The sequence below is a fragment of the Eretmochelys imbricata genome, chromosome 3 (genome assembly GCF_965152235.1).
Source record: "Eretmochelys imbricata isolate rEreImb1 chromosome 3, rEreImb1.hap1, whole genome shotgun sequence".
In the NCBI taxonomy this organism is placed as follows: domain Eukaryota; kingdom Metazoa; phylum Chordata; order Testudines; family Cheloniidae; genus Eretmochelys; species Eretmochelys imbricata.
This window is the reverse complement of record NC_135574.1, coordinates 197,931,403-197,948,742: the sequence shown is the minus strand read 5'-3', so window position 1 is coordinate 197,948,742 and position 17,340 is coordinate 197,931,403. Positions and strand designations below refer to the sequence as shown.

The window sequence follows — 17,340 nt, the reverse complement described above, 5'->3', positions numbered from 1 at the left end:
AACCAAATCAGAAGAAAGGTATGCCTCTTACCCTTAAATGGTGCCTGTCAAGTAGATAGGTTCCCAAGGGAAAAAAATCAGTATGTTCCACAGCCTGGAGCTGTAAAGCTCCCTGCTAAGCAAAGGACTCATGCAATTTAACTCCCTGCCTCCTGTGATGCAGAGCTCTTAGTTTTTGGGTTCTTTGATCCACCTATTCACAGCTGTGCAGGGAGCAGAATTTAATCAAGCTCTGAGAGGGGAAGGGTGCATCCAAGACTAGCCTTCAGAACAGAGCTGTCAATCAAGGGTGAGCCTGAATACCCTCAAGTTGTAGCCCCTTTAAACCCTTTCCTCAATTGAGTGGTATTCATTCAGCTGTGGAAGAGCTAGCACCTGCAAGAAGACATTGGAGATTCACTGAGCATACCAAGTAGAGTGCCTCAATATTATTTCTCTTCCCTCAGTGAAGGGGCAACATGAAATACCTAATCAAGCTGGCATTCCACAACCACAAGACAGGAGATTTTCCCTCTAGAATATGGAGTAGCCAGCTCAAATGCAGGTTCCAAAAGTCCTGCTGCACTTTTGTGAGTCAGCAGGCAAAAGTGTTTTTATGCTGGATTAAACCTTTACTTGATGTGGTTGGAATGGAAGGGGTGAGGACAAGGGTTACTTTCCACAGCTAATTTCAAATTATTTTAGCTGGGTATGTCAGATAAAATATTCAGTGACTGGCAGGATGCTAGAATTTGGTTTAATTTCAGATTTACTATCTGCCAACACATGCCATTCAATCAGATAAACACAGGATTTGAGCTGTCATCACAGCATTTTTATGCATACTTAAAAACAGGACACTTTTTCACACACTGAGAAGAAATTGAACGGGTTTATAAATAGAGTATGTACAGTGAGGACACTGGAAAAATTCCACCAGTTTGAAAAATACTGCCATTTTCAGAGCGATTCCTTGTTTTCAGAGCATTGCATTAGAAACACTAGGATCCTTCAAGCTCAGGGAATATTTTAAGGGTGTCAACTGTGTACAGGAAAAAAAAAAGAGAGCGAGCATATAATAAAGCCAAATTAAAATAAAATGTGGACTCTATAACAGACTAGACACACCGAGACTGCAGAGACCACCATGGACTTCTGCGTGCATGACTAAAATTAATTCTCTGATGTATAAGTGTCTGTAGAGCAGGGCCTTGTTAGGCTGTCTGTCACCACCCTTAGGTCATACCCATCACTTAGTATCTGAGTATCCGGTCAAATAAGCCCAGGAGGTGAAGATAGAATATGATGATGTAGGATAGCCTGACGATCACTGGGGAAATCAACTTTTACAATAAATATAAATTAGGGAAATGAAGCGTAAAGCGCCGATCCTGCAAACACACACACTTCACTTTGCTCTTGTGAGTACCCCTGTTAACTTCAGTGGAACTACTCCCATGAATAAAGCGAAGTAGCTACGTAAATGTTTGCTGGATTGGGGCCTTCCATTCTAAAACATTGTATCATTGCCCCTTTGACCTGAGCAGTTAGCTAATATTCAGTCCCTTCAAGATTGTTTCCATTAGGAGAAACTGATGATACAAATCAAGTATTTCTCTGGTGTAATCTTGTTTATTTACAAAGCATGTGCACTAAGTCCTGTTTCTCTGAATACAATAGAAACAAACAATAGCAGGCCGTTTCCTTGCTCAGAAATACCACCTTGTGCCTCCCAGCAAACTCTGTGCTCAAGAAGCTCTGACTCTCTGCTTCCTGTCAGAGTCTTGCTCACAGGTTTCTCCAGGATCCCTGCTGGATTTTGCCTCTAACACTTGCAGCCTACAAAACCAGTGTCCTAGCCCTGTGCTTTCCACCAGGGAAATCCATGCTGATCTAGGTTAGCTCTGATCAGGCCTCTCCATGCAGCCAAGTGCCTTGGTTGCTAGCCACCCGTTTCCAGCTGTCTCACTACTTAAAGGGGCTTCATTGCTCCTTCCGTTGAGCCTACGACTGGTTTGCACATTGACTTGATCAAGGGCTGTGATTCTCTTTGATTCAAAGATTCATTCACCGGTAGCCATTACCACTGCCCAGCATAACATTCGTCCATCATTTTTTTGGCACTTTCACTCCAGAGTAAATAGATGTTGCGCTACGTGGAGGAATGAAAGGATGGATTTCTCTGCACTGAGATAGGAGAGTTGTGTATAAGCATTTGAGGACAGGATCTGGCCCTTAAATTCTACCAAGAAGCTGCTTTTCTGAAAGGCCAAGTTTTTCTAGTAAGGATTAGGAGGAGGGTTGTTTTTTTTATTTTTTTTTCTCTCCATGTTGACAGTTCTTTGTTCTTCCTGCGCTGCACAATGGCTCTAGCGCCCCAAACTCATTCACCATCGGGTAAGGCAGCATGTGCCCCTGTCGGAGGTTCCACTAGGGGGAGGGCAGCTTTAAACAGTGGTGAGGTCTCCATAGGGACTTGTCAGCATAGGGGCTGAATCCTCATTTCTCTGATCTTTCTGGCTAGCAACACTTGCTTTTCCGGAAACGCTGGCTAAGTGCAGGCTGGACATGTGTTGGGTACATGGTGTTGCATCCCCGTTGTCGGTGATCTTTCTGCTGCTGGGGCCCGGTGCCCTGGGTTACGCTGACTGGTACAAACATAAGCAAGGGTTGAATTGAGCTTCCTGCAATTTTTCAGTCTTCAGTTGTTGCTCTCTCTCTGGCTCTCTCTTTCTTTTTAAGAGAAACCTTTTCACATGTAATGATCTCCAAGGCAATTTACTTTTAAAAGGTGGCGGATGCTGCACACATTATGTGTTATGGTGCCATTTATACACTTGGCCTCACTGACTGTATGGCATAGTAAATGTTTTATTTACCCTGTGTGCTGTTTGTTCTGTAAACAGCTTTTGTTTTTGTTGCATTTCTGGCTATATTATATAGAGAGTAAATAGTTTCATGTTAATTAAAAAGACACGAAAGCTTTTCAAGCCATTCTAAAATGCTAAACAGTTTTGCAAATATGTTTGTCGGGCAAAGATTGAATAAAGAGCTCTTTGTTTACCCATTTGTTCTATTGTACTTATGCTAGACACCCCTTGTGTGACTCTTGCATCAAACACTGCATCTAGGTACTCAGCTGGAATGCCAGAGCACATTTATATCATGCTCAGAGGTGGTTTGCATAAACAGTAGGCATTTAGCAAAGAACACAGTAGTGAACTGCAGTGAAAAATGGTGTTTTGTATATTACAATACAGCTCATACAACAAACACAAAACAATGTTTTTCCACTTAGCTGGCATACAAAATGTCAGTTCAAACATTTCTGTGCTGTTATTAAATATTATTCTTAACATTTATTATCACTCTAGTTTCACTATGAATAATTTTGTTTCTTACAGCTGGATCGTGTCATCTTCTGCGTCTTTTTGGAGGTCGACTACAAAATTTTCAAAAAGAAAATGAGTGAATATTTCCCCACAGGTATGTGCAGTCATTAGTTGCCTTCTGACTTTCATGAACTGGGCAGTAAAAAGACAGCACTTGGCATCTTCTTGCCACGCCACAGCAAAAAATTAAAACATTAGCGTTCTTTCAGGATCAACTACATATCAAGGCTGCAATCCTGCAAACACTTATGCATGTGCTTAACTTTTGAAATCAATGGAGCTACTCATGGTAGCAAAGATCAGAACATGCAAAAATGTGTTTGTAAGATGGGAGCCTAACTTTGTGATATTGAGAATTGGTTGTTTCCACATTTTTGCTGTCTCTGTCTCCAGTCATTAAAACTAGTTTTATAGCACCAAACACTGACTTCAAGAAGGAAATGATTTACAACTCATGTAAGTGAGGGAAGAATAAGGCTGTCTGTGTTTATGGCTTTTTCATATGCTTTGTCTATGTTTTCTCTTCATTAATGATGCTGGTACGATTTCATTGTGACAGAAAAAATATCACAGGAGCTAAAACCTGAATGAGAACTTTAAAGTTTGAGATGTCCCTGTACAAAAATGAATCTGAGGAAAGCAGCTCTCTGGAGCACTTAGGGAATGTTAGTAATTTGTCTTGTGTCTCACATGGAAGTCTCCTATTTGGAATGTAAGAAAACCTAATGGATAGTAAATGGAAAAAAACCCCTCAGAGTAACTGATTTATTTTTATTGTGTGCATCATTAGGGATTTTTATTTGTTTTATTTTTCAACCGTACCTTGCTTTTTTTCTTTTTATTGCTTGTACAATGCTTTGTCCTTTCTGTTGCATTGCTTCTTCTGGGGGATGTTCTTGCCTATTCTTAGCATTCAGATTCTAGCAAGCTGATGCTCCTGAATTACATGTGCACCCACTCTAAGATGCCTTTACTCTGCCAGGTTGACGTAAAGGGGCCACAGAGTAAATGAGCATCATGCCCCAGGTGGCTAATGTGGATCTTAGCTGCCTTTTGGCTATCCAGAAAGTCACAGTGGCCAAAAGTGTGTTTCCCCCCCCGCATCTGGGCTTGTGTCAAGGAAATTTTGACCTTTCTGCCTGATGTCACTATTGTTTTAGATGCCTCTGTCACCTCCTGATTCAATTATTGCAGTGATCTCTCAGGGAGGCTACAATTGAAGACCCCCTGAGTACTTCAGCTAGCACAGACTGTGGCCGTCAACTTACTTCGCAATATATTGTGTCTGGAGTATTATGCATGTGCTCCAAAGACTGCATTAGCTTCTAATTCATTCAGTGTGATACTCTTTGGCAATGTGGCCCAGTGGTTAGGAGAGTGGATTTGATCTCAGGAGATCTGTGTTCTGTTGCTGGCTCTGATATTGAGCAAACCATCCTCCTCCTCACAGAGCCTAGGTATTTAAGAGAGAACTTTAGGGCCCCTAGTCAGAGGAGAAAGGGAATGGAATTTGCTTCCACCTTGGTCTGACACAGCCTGACTTGTTGACTTCCTGAGCATACTGCAAGGCAGAGGTGACAGATAACTGCGGATCGGGGGTGGGGCATGCAATTGAAAGGTTCTGTGGGGGCATGTGACCGCCATACGCATTGCCTCTGCCTCCCCCCCTCCTGGCCCCCGAAAATACTTGATATGTATGTAGACAACATACATGAGCAACTACCTCCTCCTGCTCCCTGTCCTGTGGCTGGCTAGCCCCTTGCAGAGCTTGCAGGCATCCCTCCCTGCCTGAACTATCCTCAATCCATTAAGCAAGTGTTCAAAACAAGACAAACAAAAGGGGCAACACAATTGGGATGCACAGTCCCCCATGCCCCATCAGGGTGGGGGGCGGTGGTGCTGGGTCTTCTCTGTTAACAAGGAGGTTGGGGAATTATCAGTCACTTTTTGTTGGGTGGGGGGGGAACATGACACCCCCCAAACTGCCTTCTCCTTGATAGGCACGTTGGAGGCTGCTGCTACTGCTTCAATGCACCCCCCGCAGTGGCAACAGCAGAGTCCACCCCCTCTTTCCCACTCCCAGCCTCCAGTCTGCTCCTCTCGCTCATCCCCAGGGCTTTTGGGCTGGATGGGGCTCCACCTGAGCTGCCTGGTGCTGAGCACCACGTCGCAGCTCCTGTACCCAATCTCAAAGATGCTCCTCTGACTCACCTCAGCGGATCGTCTGCCAAACGGGCCCCAGGAAGCGCTACGACTCCAGTCGCAGGGAAGGAGAAGCAGCTCAGTGTAGTGTGTGGGGGGGGTGGTTAGCCCACAGCTGGCCATCCTGCTGCTTCCTCCCTTCCCATGCTGCATGGACACACGGTGAGTGCTGCTGAAGCCCCTTGCTGGTGGGCATCCCAGTGAGAGGCGGCCTGAGAAATCGGGGGTGGGGTGGGGTACATGACCCTACGTGCCCTCCCCCCATGTGTCGCCTCTGCTGCAAGATCCATATGGCACTCAGTCTTTTGGAACAGAAAGGGGTTTCTGTTTGGGTGGCTATAGTTGGGGTGCAGTGGCTTTTATTGTCCTTTTGACACATTAAATTAATTTGTTGTACATGGACTTGAGTTACTTAGGTGCATGGGAAGGTGTTTATGAGCTTCTTGTATAAAGTAAACTGAAGAGGGGGAAGACCCCCTAAAGGTTCAGTGCTGCAGGTGGCTGAGCACTGCTGGAAGAGGTGTGGACAGGCAAAGCTTAAGCTCAGCACCTGTGCAGGGTGCCTTGCACAGAGGGCCAGATTTTCACACTCAGCACTCACAAGTGGGGACAGATTTTCAGAAGACCTCCGGGCCCATTTTTAAAAGGAGCTTCAGATAGACCAAGATTTTCAAAAGTGACTGGTAACTCTGAGTGCTTCAGTTTTTGAGTCCCCAGCTTGAGATGCCTTAAAGAGGGGAAGGGTGATTTCCAGAAAGAGCAGCGCATCTACCTTCTGTAAAGGAGGCACTTCAAAGTGTCTCAAGTTTGGCACCAAAACTCACCAATTAGTTTTGAAAATTTTGGCCCTAGCAAGTGATGAAGGATTGCCCAGAGGTTAGGGCATTAGCCTGGGACTTAGGAGAGTTGGCTTCAATTCCCTGCTCTGCCACAAACAGTCTGTGTGGCCTTGGGTAAGTCAGTTAGGGTCAGAATTTTAGAGGTATTTAGGTGCCTGGTTCCCAATGAAATCAATGAGAATGAGGTGCCTAAATACCTTTAAAAACTGGTCATTAGTCTCTCAGTGCCTCAGTTTCCTACCCACAGATCTCTGACCCAGCCGAGTTGTACACGTGCAGAGAAGTAAGCCGAGCCTGAGTATGGACACTGAGCATACTGCAGCCACTGAGCGATTTCATTTCCAATAGCTCTGTGCCCTACCCCTAGAAACAGAGTCAATAACACCACTCCCTCCACTGTCAGAAGTAGCGGTGGGAAGAGGGCCTGTCTTAACGTTCCTTCAGGAGGGATCTCCCTAGCTGACTACCAGGCTGAGAGATAGAGACCTGCTGTGGAAGGGTGCAACTGAATCCACCATGACACCTCCACAAGTGTCTTTTGAGGAGTACAATGAACCCCTGCAGCTGCTGACCCCTCTGTATCTTCCCCTGTGATGGCAGCTGTGTGTTATTATTTTGACACCCCCGCCCCAACATTATTAGCCTTCAGGTCTCACTGGAGGTAGAGGGGAAGGGGAATCAGGATTGATAGAGAGCCTAGCAAGGTCATAGTGGAGGGACTATGGTTAGCTCCCTAATCCATCTAAGAAATTTGACCATGAAGCAGATGTGCAGCCATCAAAACAGCCTGACTATCCTGAGGATTGGTCAGGCTGAAGCAAAGTTCCCTTCTGTGGGAAACTTTGCAGCCCTTAGAATATGAACTATAGAAATTTTGGGGACAGTCATCAGAGAAAATAATTAAAATAAATACAGGAACACTAAAACATTTAACAAGATCTAAAAGATTAGCAAGAAGGGAGGAGCAACCCTATCAGGACAAATAATAATGGAGAGAAGATAAAAAGTAGGGGGGCTGCAGAAGTTGCAATTTCCCCCTGCATGCTGAAGAGGGGAATCTGGGTCTGAACTCCAAAACCTTTGGTGGAGTTTATATCCTGGGTGTTGTGTGGGACTCATCTCTACATTACACCTTCCATCTTAGTCTCTAATGATTAAACATTCAAATGATATCGGCATCCTTCTAAGTAACATCATGTTGAGGAACATAGGATCATAGAAAATACATGGCATACTTCACCAATCATTCTTAAACAAAATATCTCAAATGAAGGGGTGGGTTCTGACTAAACCTATACCAGCTCTGCAACAATAGAACTCATGTGGCCTGATTCTCCACTCCCTTGCACCTTATTTACATATTTATTTGTATTTATTTATTTGGCTTTCTATAATAATAAAAAGGGATGCCTATCTGAGAACTCTAGGCCCCCAGACACCAATTATAAAACCCCAAATGAAACAGCCAGCGGAACTGAACACCCTATAAAAACACAAAAGTCTCCTCCATCCCCATACAACCAACCCCACCCTCAGTATCAACCCACACAGATAAATGTCCCTGAAATAGTGCCAAGTCACATCTTTGCAGAGGTGTAAAATGCCGCCCAATCAGAATGATGGACTTTTACATTGTTGTGTTCACTTTGCCGATGTGTAAATGACTACACGAGGTACCAGGGAGTGGAAAATCATGCCTTAAATTTGTTTCCATGTGGCTTACTACCTTACCTAAAGTTGATTAAAATTAATTTTTTCTGTAAGTAAAACGGCATTACAAGAGTATTGAGAGTTTTGGGAAGGACATAATAGAAAACATCAATTTAATATTTGATGGACATCCATGACACTAATTGGCACTTCTGTTGGCAATCTCAGAAGAGACATAAGGACTGAATGGGTTTGAAAAGTGATCCACATTCTCATTCCAATCAGGACTGAGGCACAGTGGTAGGGCAGTGTGCCATATCTTGTGATGTTGTTGCCTATGCCAGGCCTGTCCTGTACAATAAACACTTTCTTTTCCAGTGATGTCAACCCCAGCAATTCTCACCAGCATTAAATTCACTTTAATTAAAAAAAAATACCCCTATATAATGGTTCCATTTCCTGAATTATTCTTTTTTTGCTCTTTTGTGAGCTATCTTCATTTGGCTTTTCTTTCACTGTGATTTACATATAAAGACGCTGACAATTATTGTGCAGCTGCCTTGACTTTAAAGGTGTCCCATATCTCTGGAAGACCTGTTTCTTGAACAATGGACTTTAATATGGTTCCATGACAGGGAGCTTGCTACAGTCACTGCCTCTGGCAATAACTTTCTGACATTTAGATTATATTCTGGAGGGATTCATAAACTACTGATGGTTTTTTATATTCCATATATTCTTAAAGCAAAGAAAAAGACTCTTTTTTAAAGTAGCAGTGTTCCTGGTTTGCCATGTATTTCAACTGATACTGCTCTATCTTAGTATTCACTGGGGTGCTTCTTTAAACTGAGAGAAAAGTTGTTGAGATTTCAGATGTGAACCTAGTGACAGAAATTCTAAGAAATGTTTCCACTTCAACATGTGTGGACCTGGTTACTTAGAAAAGCAATACCTTCATGATTTTATCTACAGAAATAGTTATTACTTTAAACTTGGTGTATTAATAAATCCAGAAAGACATCCAAATACTTGAGCTAGTCAAGTGATAGTGATACGAAGCTAGAGTTACACCTCAGTGTGTTTCAGTAAGTGGAATACAGATATAGGGAAATAGTTCCATTACTGGGACATAATTTAAAGCATATTTTGCAAATGGAGTGCCGGAAAAATTAGTTGAGTAATGCTACTTATCCTGCACCAAGTGCCAAAAGCCTAGTCATTTGTAAAGTGTAAATATCTATAGGGGGAAAAGCAGACCACTATGGTAATATGAATCTATGGATAATTCATAACGTACTCTTGTGTATGAATGTAGTTGTTTGGTCCTCATTGTTATAATCTAAGCATTTCTGAATTAGAGTCACTGTAGTCAGTGGATCGGGGCTTGATACAAAGCCCAATGAAGTCAATGGGAGGCTTATGTAGGCTTTGATCAGGCCCAGAGCCCACTCATAATGGTTCATGGTCACTGACACAGAAAAATACTGGGTTTTTCTATGAACAATTTTTTCTGTTGAACGTTTTGTTCTTTTGCCGATAAACTTCTAAAATGTAAGCAGGAAAAAAAATAGAATGAGCGTAGGAAGACATTCCTCTGTGTCTAGAGCAATAGCTTAGTCTTAACTTAAAAGGGAAGAGAAACAGCCAAGTCTTTCTGTTTCATATCTTCTTATGGAGTAAAAGAGCTCTGACATTTTCAATCCAGCTATGTTGTGAAATCCCCTCAGCTGTTAGTCCACAAGAATGTACAGATACAATGTATTGCCACATGACTTCCAGCAAGCCAGGAATCCTATCCTGCAACTCTTGTTCACGCACGTAGTTTTTACTCACACCATTGATTTCAGTGGACCGGTCACATGAGTAAATGTGACAGTAAAGGGCCCAATATTTATATTGCTTAGCTGGAATCCATTGTTCCTTCTAACAGAATCCTTGTCCAGTTTTCTATCCATTGATTTTTATTGATAAATATGTTTCTATAACATCTACTGGGAAACACAGCAAAAACCTGTTGGAACTTACAGGAATTCTGGGATTGGGGATCAAATTAGAAAACACCCACGATTTCTCTCTTGGAACCCCATCATTTTGAAAGCGCCATTTTCAGACTGCTGTCAGGCAGCACGGAGGGCACACTGCTGAGTTCTGCAATCCTGACAGTCATTAATACAACCTGGATAATGCAGTTGCACAGGCAGATGGATTTGACTCAGCAGCTTTAGATGCCGCAGCAATACGGCAACAGGTGGAGGAGGAGCAGGAGGAAGAAATGGAGCAGTTAGTTTTGCAGGGCATTTATCTGGAGCAGCTTCACTTGGTGGATTGCCACTTCTGGGCTTGATCAACTAGCACTGACTGGTAGGACAGGATAGTGAGGCAGCACTGGGGTGACCAGCAGTGGCTGCAGAATTTCAGGATGCAGAAGACTACTTGGCTATGTGGTTGATTGAAATGGTGGTCCCAGTATGGTTTGTTTCCCATTGTTTGCAGAACAGTGCTGGCATGGGATGCTGTGCTTGACCTTCGTAACAAACAGTGCTCCATCACAGCTATTTGCCTTGGCATTGTCTTCCTCAAGTCCCCCTCCTGGGTCACATACTCCATTTTGAGCCTTTCTGAGTGCTCCAGAAAACCATCCTTCTACACTTCTGCCTTTGTGGACTTCCCTTGGGTTGCAGGCACTAAGTCCTGGAACATTTCCTTTGTTGTTATCATCTTTTTTTCTCTTTGGAGTTTAGTCAGCCGCTCAGTGACTGACAAGCCTCCCGTGTTCATGGACAGAGGCATTACAAGTTCTGAGGGAAAACAGAAAAAGCACAAGTTAATTATTGTCCCCCATTCCAGCAACAATGCTATTTCCATCTTCTCTTTGCACTGTGGGGTTTGCTTTGAGAGGTTAAGGCATTTTGCAGATTACATCCCTCTTGTATAAGAACCTTATGAAAATGCTGGTTTGGGGGTGGTATTGGCGGCTTCAGATGGGTAGGGGGTTGTGGGGTGGGTGCATGCATGGGGGGGGCTGTGGTGGTTTTAGCTGAATGAGGTATGTGGAATGGTTGGGCGTAGGCCTTTAGGCTTTAAGTGTGGGGGGCTTGTTTGGATGGAGGACAGTCAGGGACAGGTTTCAGAGTGATAGCCGTGTTAATCTGTATCAGTTGGGGACAGGTTAGCTATTGCATGTGCACCTCTGCAGGCTGTCCTGACATTGGAGGATGTTACCCTGAAGCAAGCTCGCAGGAGTCACAGAAGGGAAGATAGGAAGATAGGAAGCACCGCTATATACCAGGATGGTGTTGCCGCAGCTGGTGCAGAAATGGAAGGGAAATGGTAGCTGAATGAGTAGTCCCGAGAGAGCAGCAGTGCCTTGCAATGTACATGCCAAAATAGAGCACTATCCTCACCTTACGTTTTCTTTTATGACACCCACAGATCAGCATAAAGTGCACTGAAATACAAAAATAGAGTATTGTTCAATAATTGTTTCAGATAGCCAGGAATGCTTAATAATGGCTACAAATATATGCATTTTGAAATGTCTCTAAAGCCTGTTTGCGGCAACTTACCTCTTCAGATCTCAAGTTAGCTAAAAGATGAGGGCATTTATAAACCAGTAAGTCAATTTTTTTCTATTGCCTTTTTTTTTCTGCATCCGTTCCTACTATAAACAGGACTGCCATGCAGTACATTTTATTTATTTTAAACTCCTTGTTTCCAGCATCATGAGTGAGGGGCAGGAGGTTGGCAAGGGATGGGGCAGAGGGGGAACAAGCAGGAAGCAAGGTGGGAAGCAGGGTTTGGAGGTAGCAAATGTGTTCAGTGGTTGTGGGTTATGATACTGCAGGGAAATAAAGTTTTATAGCTTTAAACCTCCGGCATGGATGCCATTTTGAGCACATTGTGGGGGAAAGGCATTAAAAGTCAAGCAAGTGGAGAGAGTCTTCTAGCTCTGCCCAGCATAGTGGTTGTTGATAAACTGGATAGTCAATTGCTTGTCCACCCTTTGATTTGTTATGAAATGTGTTCAAGAGGCCAAAAACGAATGTCCGTCAGGTTTATTGCTCTAAGCCAATTATAACATAGTATGGAAAATGTATATGATACCAGTCTCAGGGAAGCTGTATCATGCAGCACAGTTGCATTCACTGTACATAGCAGGTGTGCTTCCAAAATTCACATTTCAGCTGGTATTATTTATATGATGATTTTACAAGTTACATAGCTCTTTACACATCACTAAAATCCAACCAATCAGTCTGTTCCAGTTCCTTCACTTGTTCTGTTCCTTCCTTATCTTTGTTTTGGATACTAGCATTCCAGATACTGGTCCATGAAGGGACTTCCCTAGCTGGTACTAAGACATAAAAGCAAATGTATCTTGGTATCTATCTGCTTATGCTAAATGCTTATTTCAGCAAATGCAAGGAGTTATGGGATACTTGGCATAAACGAACAGGATTATGGTATAAACCAGTTTAGGCTGTATCACTGTTACAATATTTGTGCTTAATGTTATTGGTGCTTAATGCATAGGTATATATTATCCACCCTATATATGTGTGTGTGTGTGTGTGTATCATCCACCACATATACATAGGGTGGATAATACATAATATTAATACGATATATATGTTATCTAGCATATATTAGTTAATGGTGATGGACAACCAGCACTCAGAAATCCCCTATACATTGTATTTCACATGATATCAGAGCACTAAACTGCAGCATGTTCAGGTTGGTTGCTTTTAGAGCTCTCTTCCACAGCAGTTTGTCTGGTTGTTTGCATGGGATTGTTGTGTAACCTCTGAGACTGCTCGATCATACCGTGCTTGCTTTCTAGAAAAATCTCCTCCTGGTGGGATCCTTTATGTGGTGTCAAGGATACTTGCCATGTTATCTGGAGTGTGTTATGGAAAACTCATTCTTGGGTGCAATAGTAGCATCATTTGCAAAAATGCAGTCCAGTTTCTCATGGTATGGGCAAGGTAGTGGGAGCATTATTGGAGGTCTTGTTCTGGTCCCGTGCCTTCAAGTACTCCTCCCATAGCTCCTTTGCTCCCACTCAACCCTGGACCAGCTCTGGTAATGCCCCCTTTTCCTCATTTGCTCAGACAGTGTCCTCTAGATGTCTGCATTTCAGTGACTCTTCTCACGATGGGACAGGACATACATCATTCCAAAGAGTGCAGTCCAGTCCACACAGCAGCATGGTGGGTGGGGGTGCATGGCTGCTCTAGTGGTATGTGAACTAACCACTACCTCTTACCAAAGGGAGCACTTGAGGCTGAATGCTTGCATTTCATTGGCGAGGTTACATTTTGTCAACATGACCTCTGGACAGAAGTGAAAGTAAGTCGGTACAGGCCAGTACAGCGTACCGGTAAGAAAGTGGCCACCGGTACACAGCTGATGTTAAAGACCTACCGTGCCGGCAGGGCCATTGACGGCGGGGGCAAAAGTCACAGCTGCCCGGGGCCTGGCGATTTAAAATGGCCCAGGGCTCCCAGCAGTGGCCAGAACCCCAGGCCCTTCAAATCGCCGCTGGAACCCTGGGCGGCATGGGCCGGGCAGCGTTGAAGGGCTGGCTGGGGGAGTCTGGTTCCAGCCCTACCCCTCCTGCCTGAGGCCCAGCCCCTTCTGGGGCCCAGAGCAGCCGCCCCACACATTGCCTGGGAGCCCAGCTGCCCTGTGTACCAGTAAGTCCTTTAAGTTACTTTCACCTGGAGCTGTGGAGAGAACAAATACACAGACAAGCTGATGCAGGAGTGAAGCAATGCAGTGTAGGATAACAATGGGTGGTCTGACAGAAGCAGGAATCCTAAAGGGAACAAACTCCCTGTGATAGGCAGTTACTCCTGTTCCCAGGGGGATTGCTTACTGTGGCCTAAGATGCCAAATACCTCACTTTACATAAAAGGTTGTGTGGGACTGCAAGGCACTGTAAACTAAAGTTACACTGCTGTAACATCCCCATGTAGACAAGACCTTATGGTCTGCCATCTTGTTATAATGATCCTTTCTCTCTGCTTCATTGAGCAGTGTCCCATCCCCCATAAAACATTCCAAGTGCCTTGCATTTACTGCTCAGCAATAGTCTGTCATCACCACTCACTTCAAAATAGCTTCATGTGCTTGAATGATCCTGGTTGCAAAGACTGCAGTTAAAATCTTGTCTGACTCATTGAGTTGCCTCTGTGCCAGGCCACTGTTGAGTTTTTTAAGAAACCTTACCCCTGTTGTGTCAAACAGTGGGTCACCCCCCACAAAACATATTATTTCCAGTGTGATCATTCCAGCCTGCAGTGAGCTTGAAATTAACTTGAGTGAGTATCCATGTAAGTGAAACTCAATCACTTCATTGTTTGGTGGGGGAGAAGGGGAGGGCAAGAGAGGTCTGTGTAGCTGAAGCCGATTTCCTCTCTAAACTGGTGCATTTTGAACTCATTAGTCACCCAGTTCTTGGTATGGATGGTGTCAGCATCTGTAAAATACAATCCCCAATCTGAGCATGGCTGTGGATCCTTTTATTGGAGTGAAACAATTTGGTTCAGTTTCTTTGCAATGGGAGTAGAAGCTACTACGTGTTTTGTGTGAGTAGGCTAGACTCCTGTTGTGGTGTATGTATATTCTGCTGCACTTCAAGTAATGCAGTACATAAAAGAAGCCATCTCTGAGGTGGCATAAAGAAAAGTATCTGATGTCTTAGCAATTGGGTACTAAGGATTTCCATTTAATATGGTCTCAAAAGTTGCAAACACATTTTACATTCAGTGTGACTCCTGTGTTTTGAGGCTACGTAGCTAGGCAACCCACGAAGAGAAACTGCACTGATGCTGCAGTGAGGTTTAGATATACTGCACGTATCAGTGGAAATGTCTTCATAATAAAAACAGCAAAAGCAAAATTTGATCAAACTTGCTCTGCATGAGAAGGGGTGTTTCAAATAGCACCTGTCACTCTGATATCCTATTATGGCTCCAAATTTAGGAACACAAAAGCCCAGATCTAAAAACTGTTCTCTCTTTCTCTTCCTTTAAACAAAAAGTCACATTCCCCTGCTTCAAAGGCCTTTTTTTCTTAAGAGCACTGAATCTGCGGAAGGCTATATTGAAAAGATTGTTTTACACCTTGATCCGAAAACAGTCAGGCATGGGCTCAGTCTGATCCCTTCTGGCCAGGAGTTCCAAAGCTGGGGTTCCTGCCAGAGAGAATGCTCTTTTCCCAGTACCTGGTAGTCTACCCACCTGCATTGTCTCAGTGGAGAGATGAGGTAGAAGGTTCATGAAGGGCAAGACAGATAACTAGGTTCCAATCCATTTAGTGCCCCAATATGTCCCCTCCCTCAAACCTCAGGAAATGGGGAGGATTTGGGTATGCTGCTACTACATTGACTTCTGTTGTTCAAGTTGGACAGGAAATTTGTATTCTGTTGGCTGGCTAGGAAAGGAGCTTCTGCAGTTTAGGCTCAATAGGGGACTTCATCTGGCTGGCAGTAATGGTGTCCTGTCAAGTAGTAGAGATTCTCAGTCAGAAAGGCATGAAAAGGATAATGAGAAATATGGCAGTTGTCAGTTTGGATGTAAAACTACAGAAGGGCAACCAAGAGGATGATTGTCTGCATCCTTGTAGGTGCAAAAGAGCATAAGGATGGTGAAAAGAAGAGTTGGAGGGAAAGGGCATACATAGTATTTATCCCTTTGTCAGCCTATTATATTTAGTTGTGATAGTTTGATTGTACTTCACATCCTTCATTATCTTAGTAGAAACAGTATCGTCATATCTTGAAGTTCCTGCTAGTTAAGTGCCTAAGGGCAGGAACTTTTTCAGCAGGACACCTATTTTTGTACAGTAAATAAGCCCAGTAGGGCATCTAAATAGCTGTCAGTACTGACAGGTTTTGTGATTCATTTTTTTTTTTTAAATGAAGGCATCAGTGAAGTAATTGCAAACTCATCTCTGCTCCATTCCTCCTCCTTTATAACTAACACTTCCTGCCTCTTTGCTCTATTCCTTAATTTGTTGTGCGTGCAGAGGCAGCAAATGAAGCCCTGGTACTAAGAATTCTGTCACGTTTCACTCTGAATCCCACAACGTGCTCACAACACATTGAAAGATTACGGGCAATATGAAGATACACACTTGTGAAAGGAGAAGTAAGAAACCAGGGTAGGCTGAGAACAAGGGGAGAGACAACTGGGAATGGGCGGGAAAGAAATAGAGATAAAAAGAACTGTGAGTGAAAGAAGATGAGAGAGGTAACAAGGAAACCGGAGAAAGGCAAAAAGAAATCCGAAAGGAGTGTTGAAGAAGTGGGTGAAAGTGAGAATCCACAGTGTATGGGGCTATGTCAGTGGGGACACAGGAATGCAGATTGGAACAGAGAGCTGCCTGCTGCAGTCGTTTATGAGCTCTGATTACGTGCTTATATAGTTAAACAGAAAATAATGTATTTGCTTAACAATACAAAAAGAGGGAAGAGCAAGGAGTGGGTGGAGGTTTGATGGCTTTTTGGATTAGTAATGGTATTTAGAGCCTGTTGCCAGGTCAAATCTAGCAGTTTGATAGTTTTCACGATTTGGCACCTCTTTGCCTGTGTAGAATGTGTTGATGAGACAGGGCCAGAGAGAACCTGAGAGAGGCGGGGGGGGATCATGGGATATGAGACGCTCCTTCTCCAATCTCAATAGTACAAAAAGTAGTGTAATCATTCTGTTCTACAGAGCTCTGCAGACAGCAAATGAGATTATGAAAAGAAAGCCTGACAACCATTGCATGATATATGAATTAATGAGGGATTTTACAAAGGGATGTTCTGAACAACCTGCACCCAGCCCCCTGCTTTCAGATCTTTATAGATGTAATTATCCCAAATAATATGAATAGTGGGGGCATATTTCAATCATAGGTTATAATCTGAACTTTAACTGTTCTTGCACTGTTTACACTTAACTTGTTCTTACACTGCTATTCATGTGAGTCATGCACCTTATGCCTTATTTATATACTTTCTATACTTTAAACTAACAGTAATCTGGAAACTTCATTCTCTAACCCAGGGGACATGCTGGAGTAAAGGTCTTCCTTGCTGCATGAGTCTGCTGCAGACTCCAGGGTGTCCTTCATCAGGGTGGCATCTCAATGGCCACACCTGCCACAAGGACGGTTTTATGTGGGGGTCACGGTCGTTGATCCTCCTGCCCCAGGCTGCAAGGTCCATTCTCCTTTCTCCAGCAGGACTTGAGGGAATGAGTTCTGAGAGCTCCCTGTTGCAGGGC

General features: G+C 43.6%; 1 protein-coding gene across 1 annotated transcript in view; it reads left to right on the top strand.

The window, feature by feature from the left end:
- The window catches only part of MACROD2 (mono-ADP ribosylhydrolase 2), a 1,333,771-nt gene that overhangs the window by 1,214,984 nt on the left and 101,447 nt on the right, over window positions 1-17,340 (top strand). Inside the window, exon 9 of the mRNA XM_077812043.1 lies at window positions 3,384-3,465. Within this exon, the coding sequence (XP_077668169.1) occupies window positions 3,384-3,465 (82 nt within the window). The remainder of the gene's footprint in view (window positions 1-3,383; window positions 3,466-17,340) is intronic.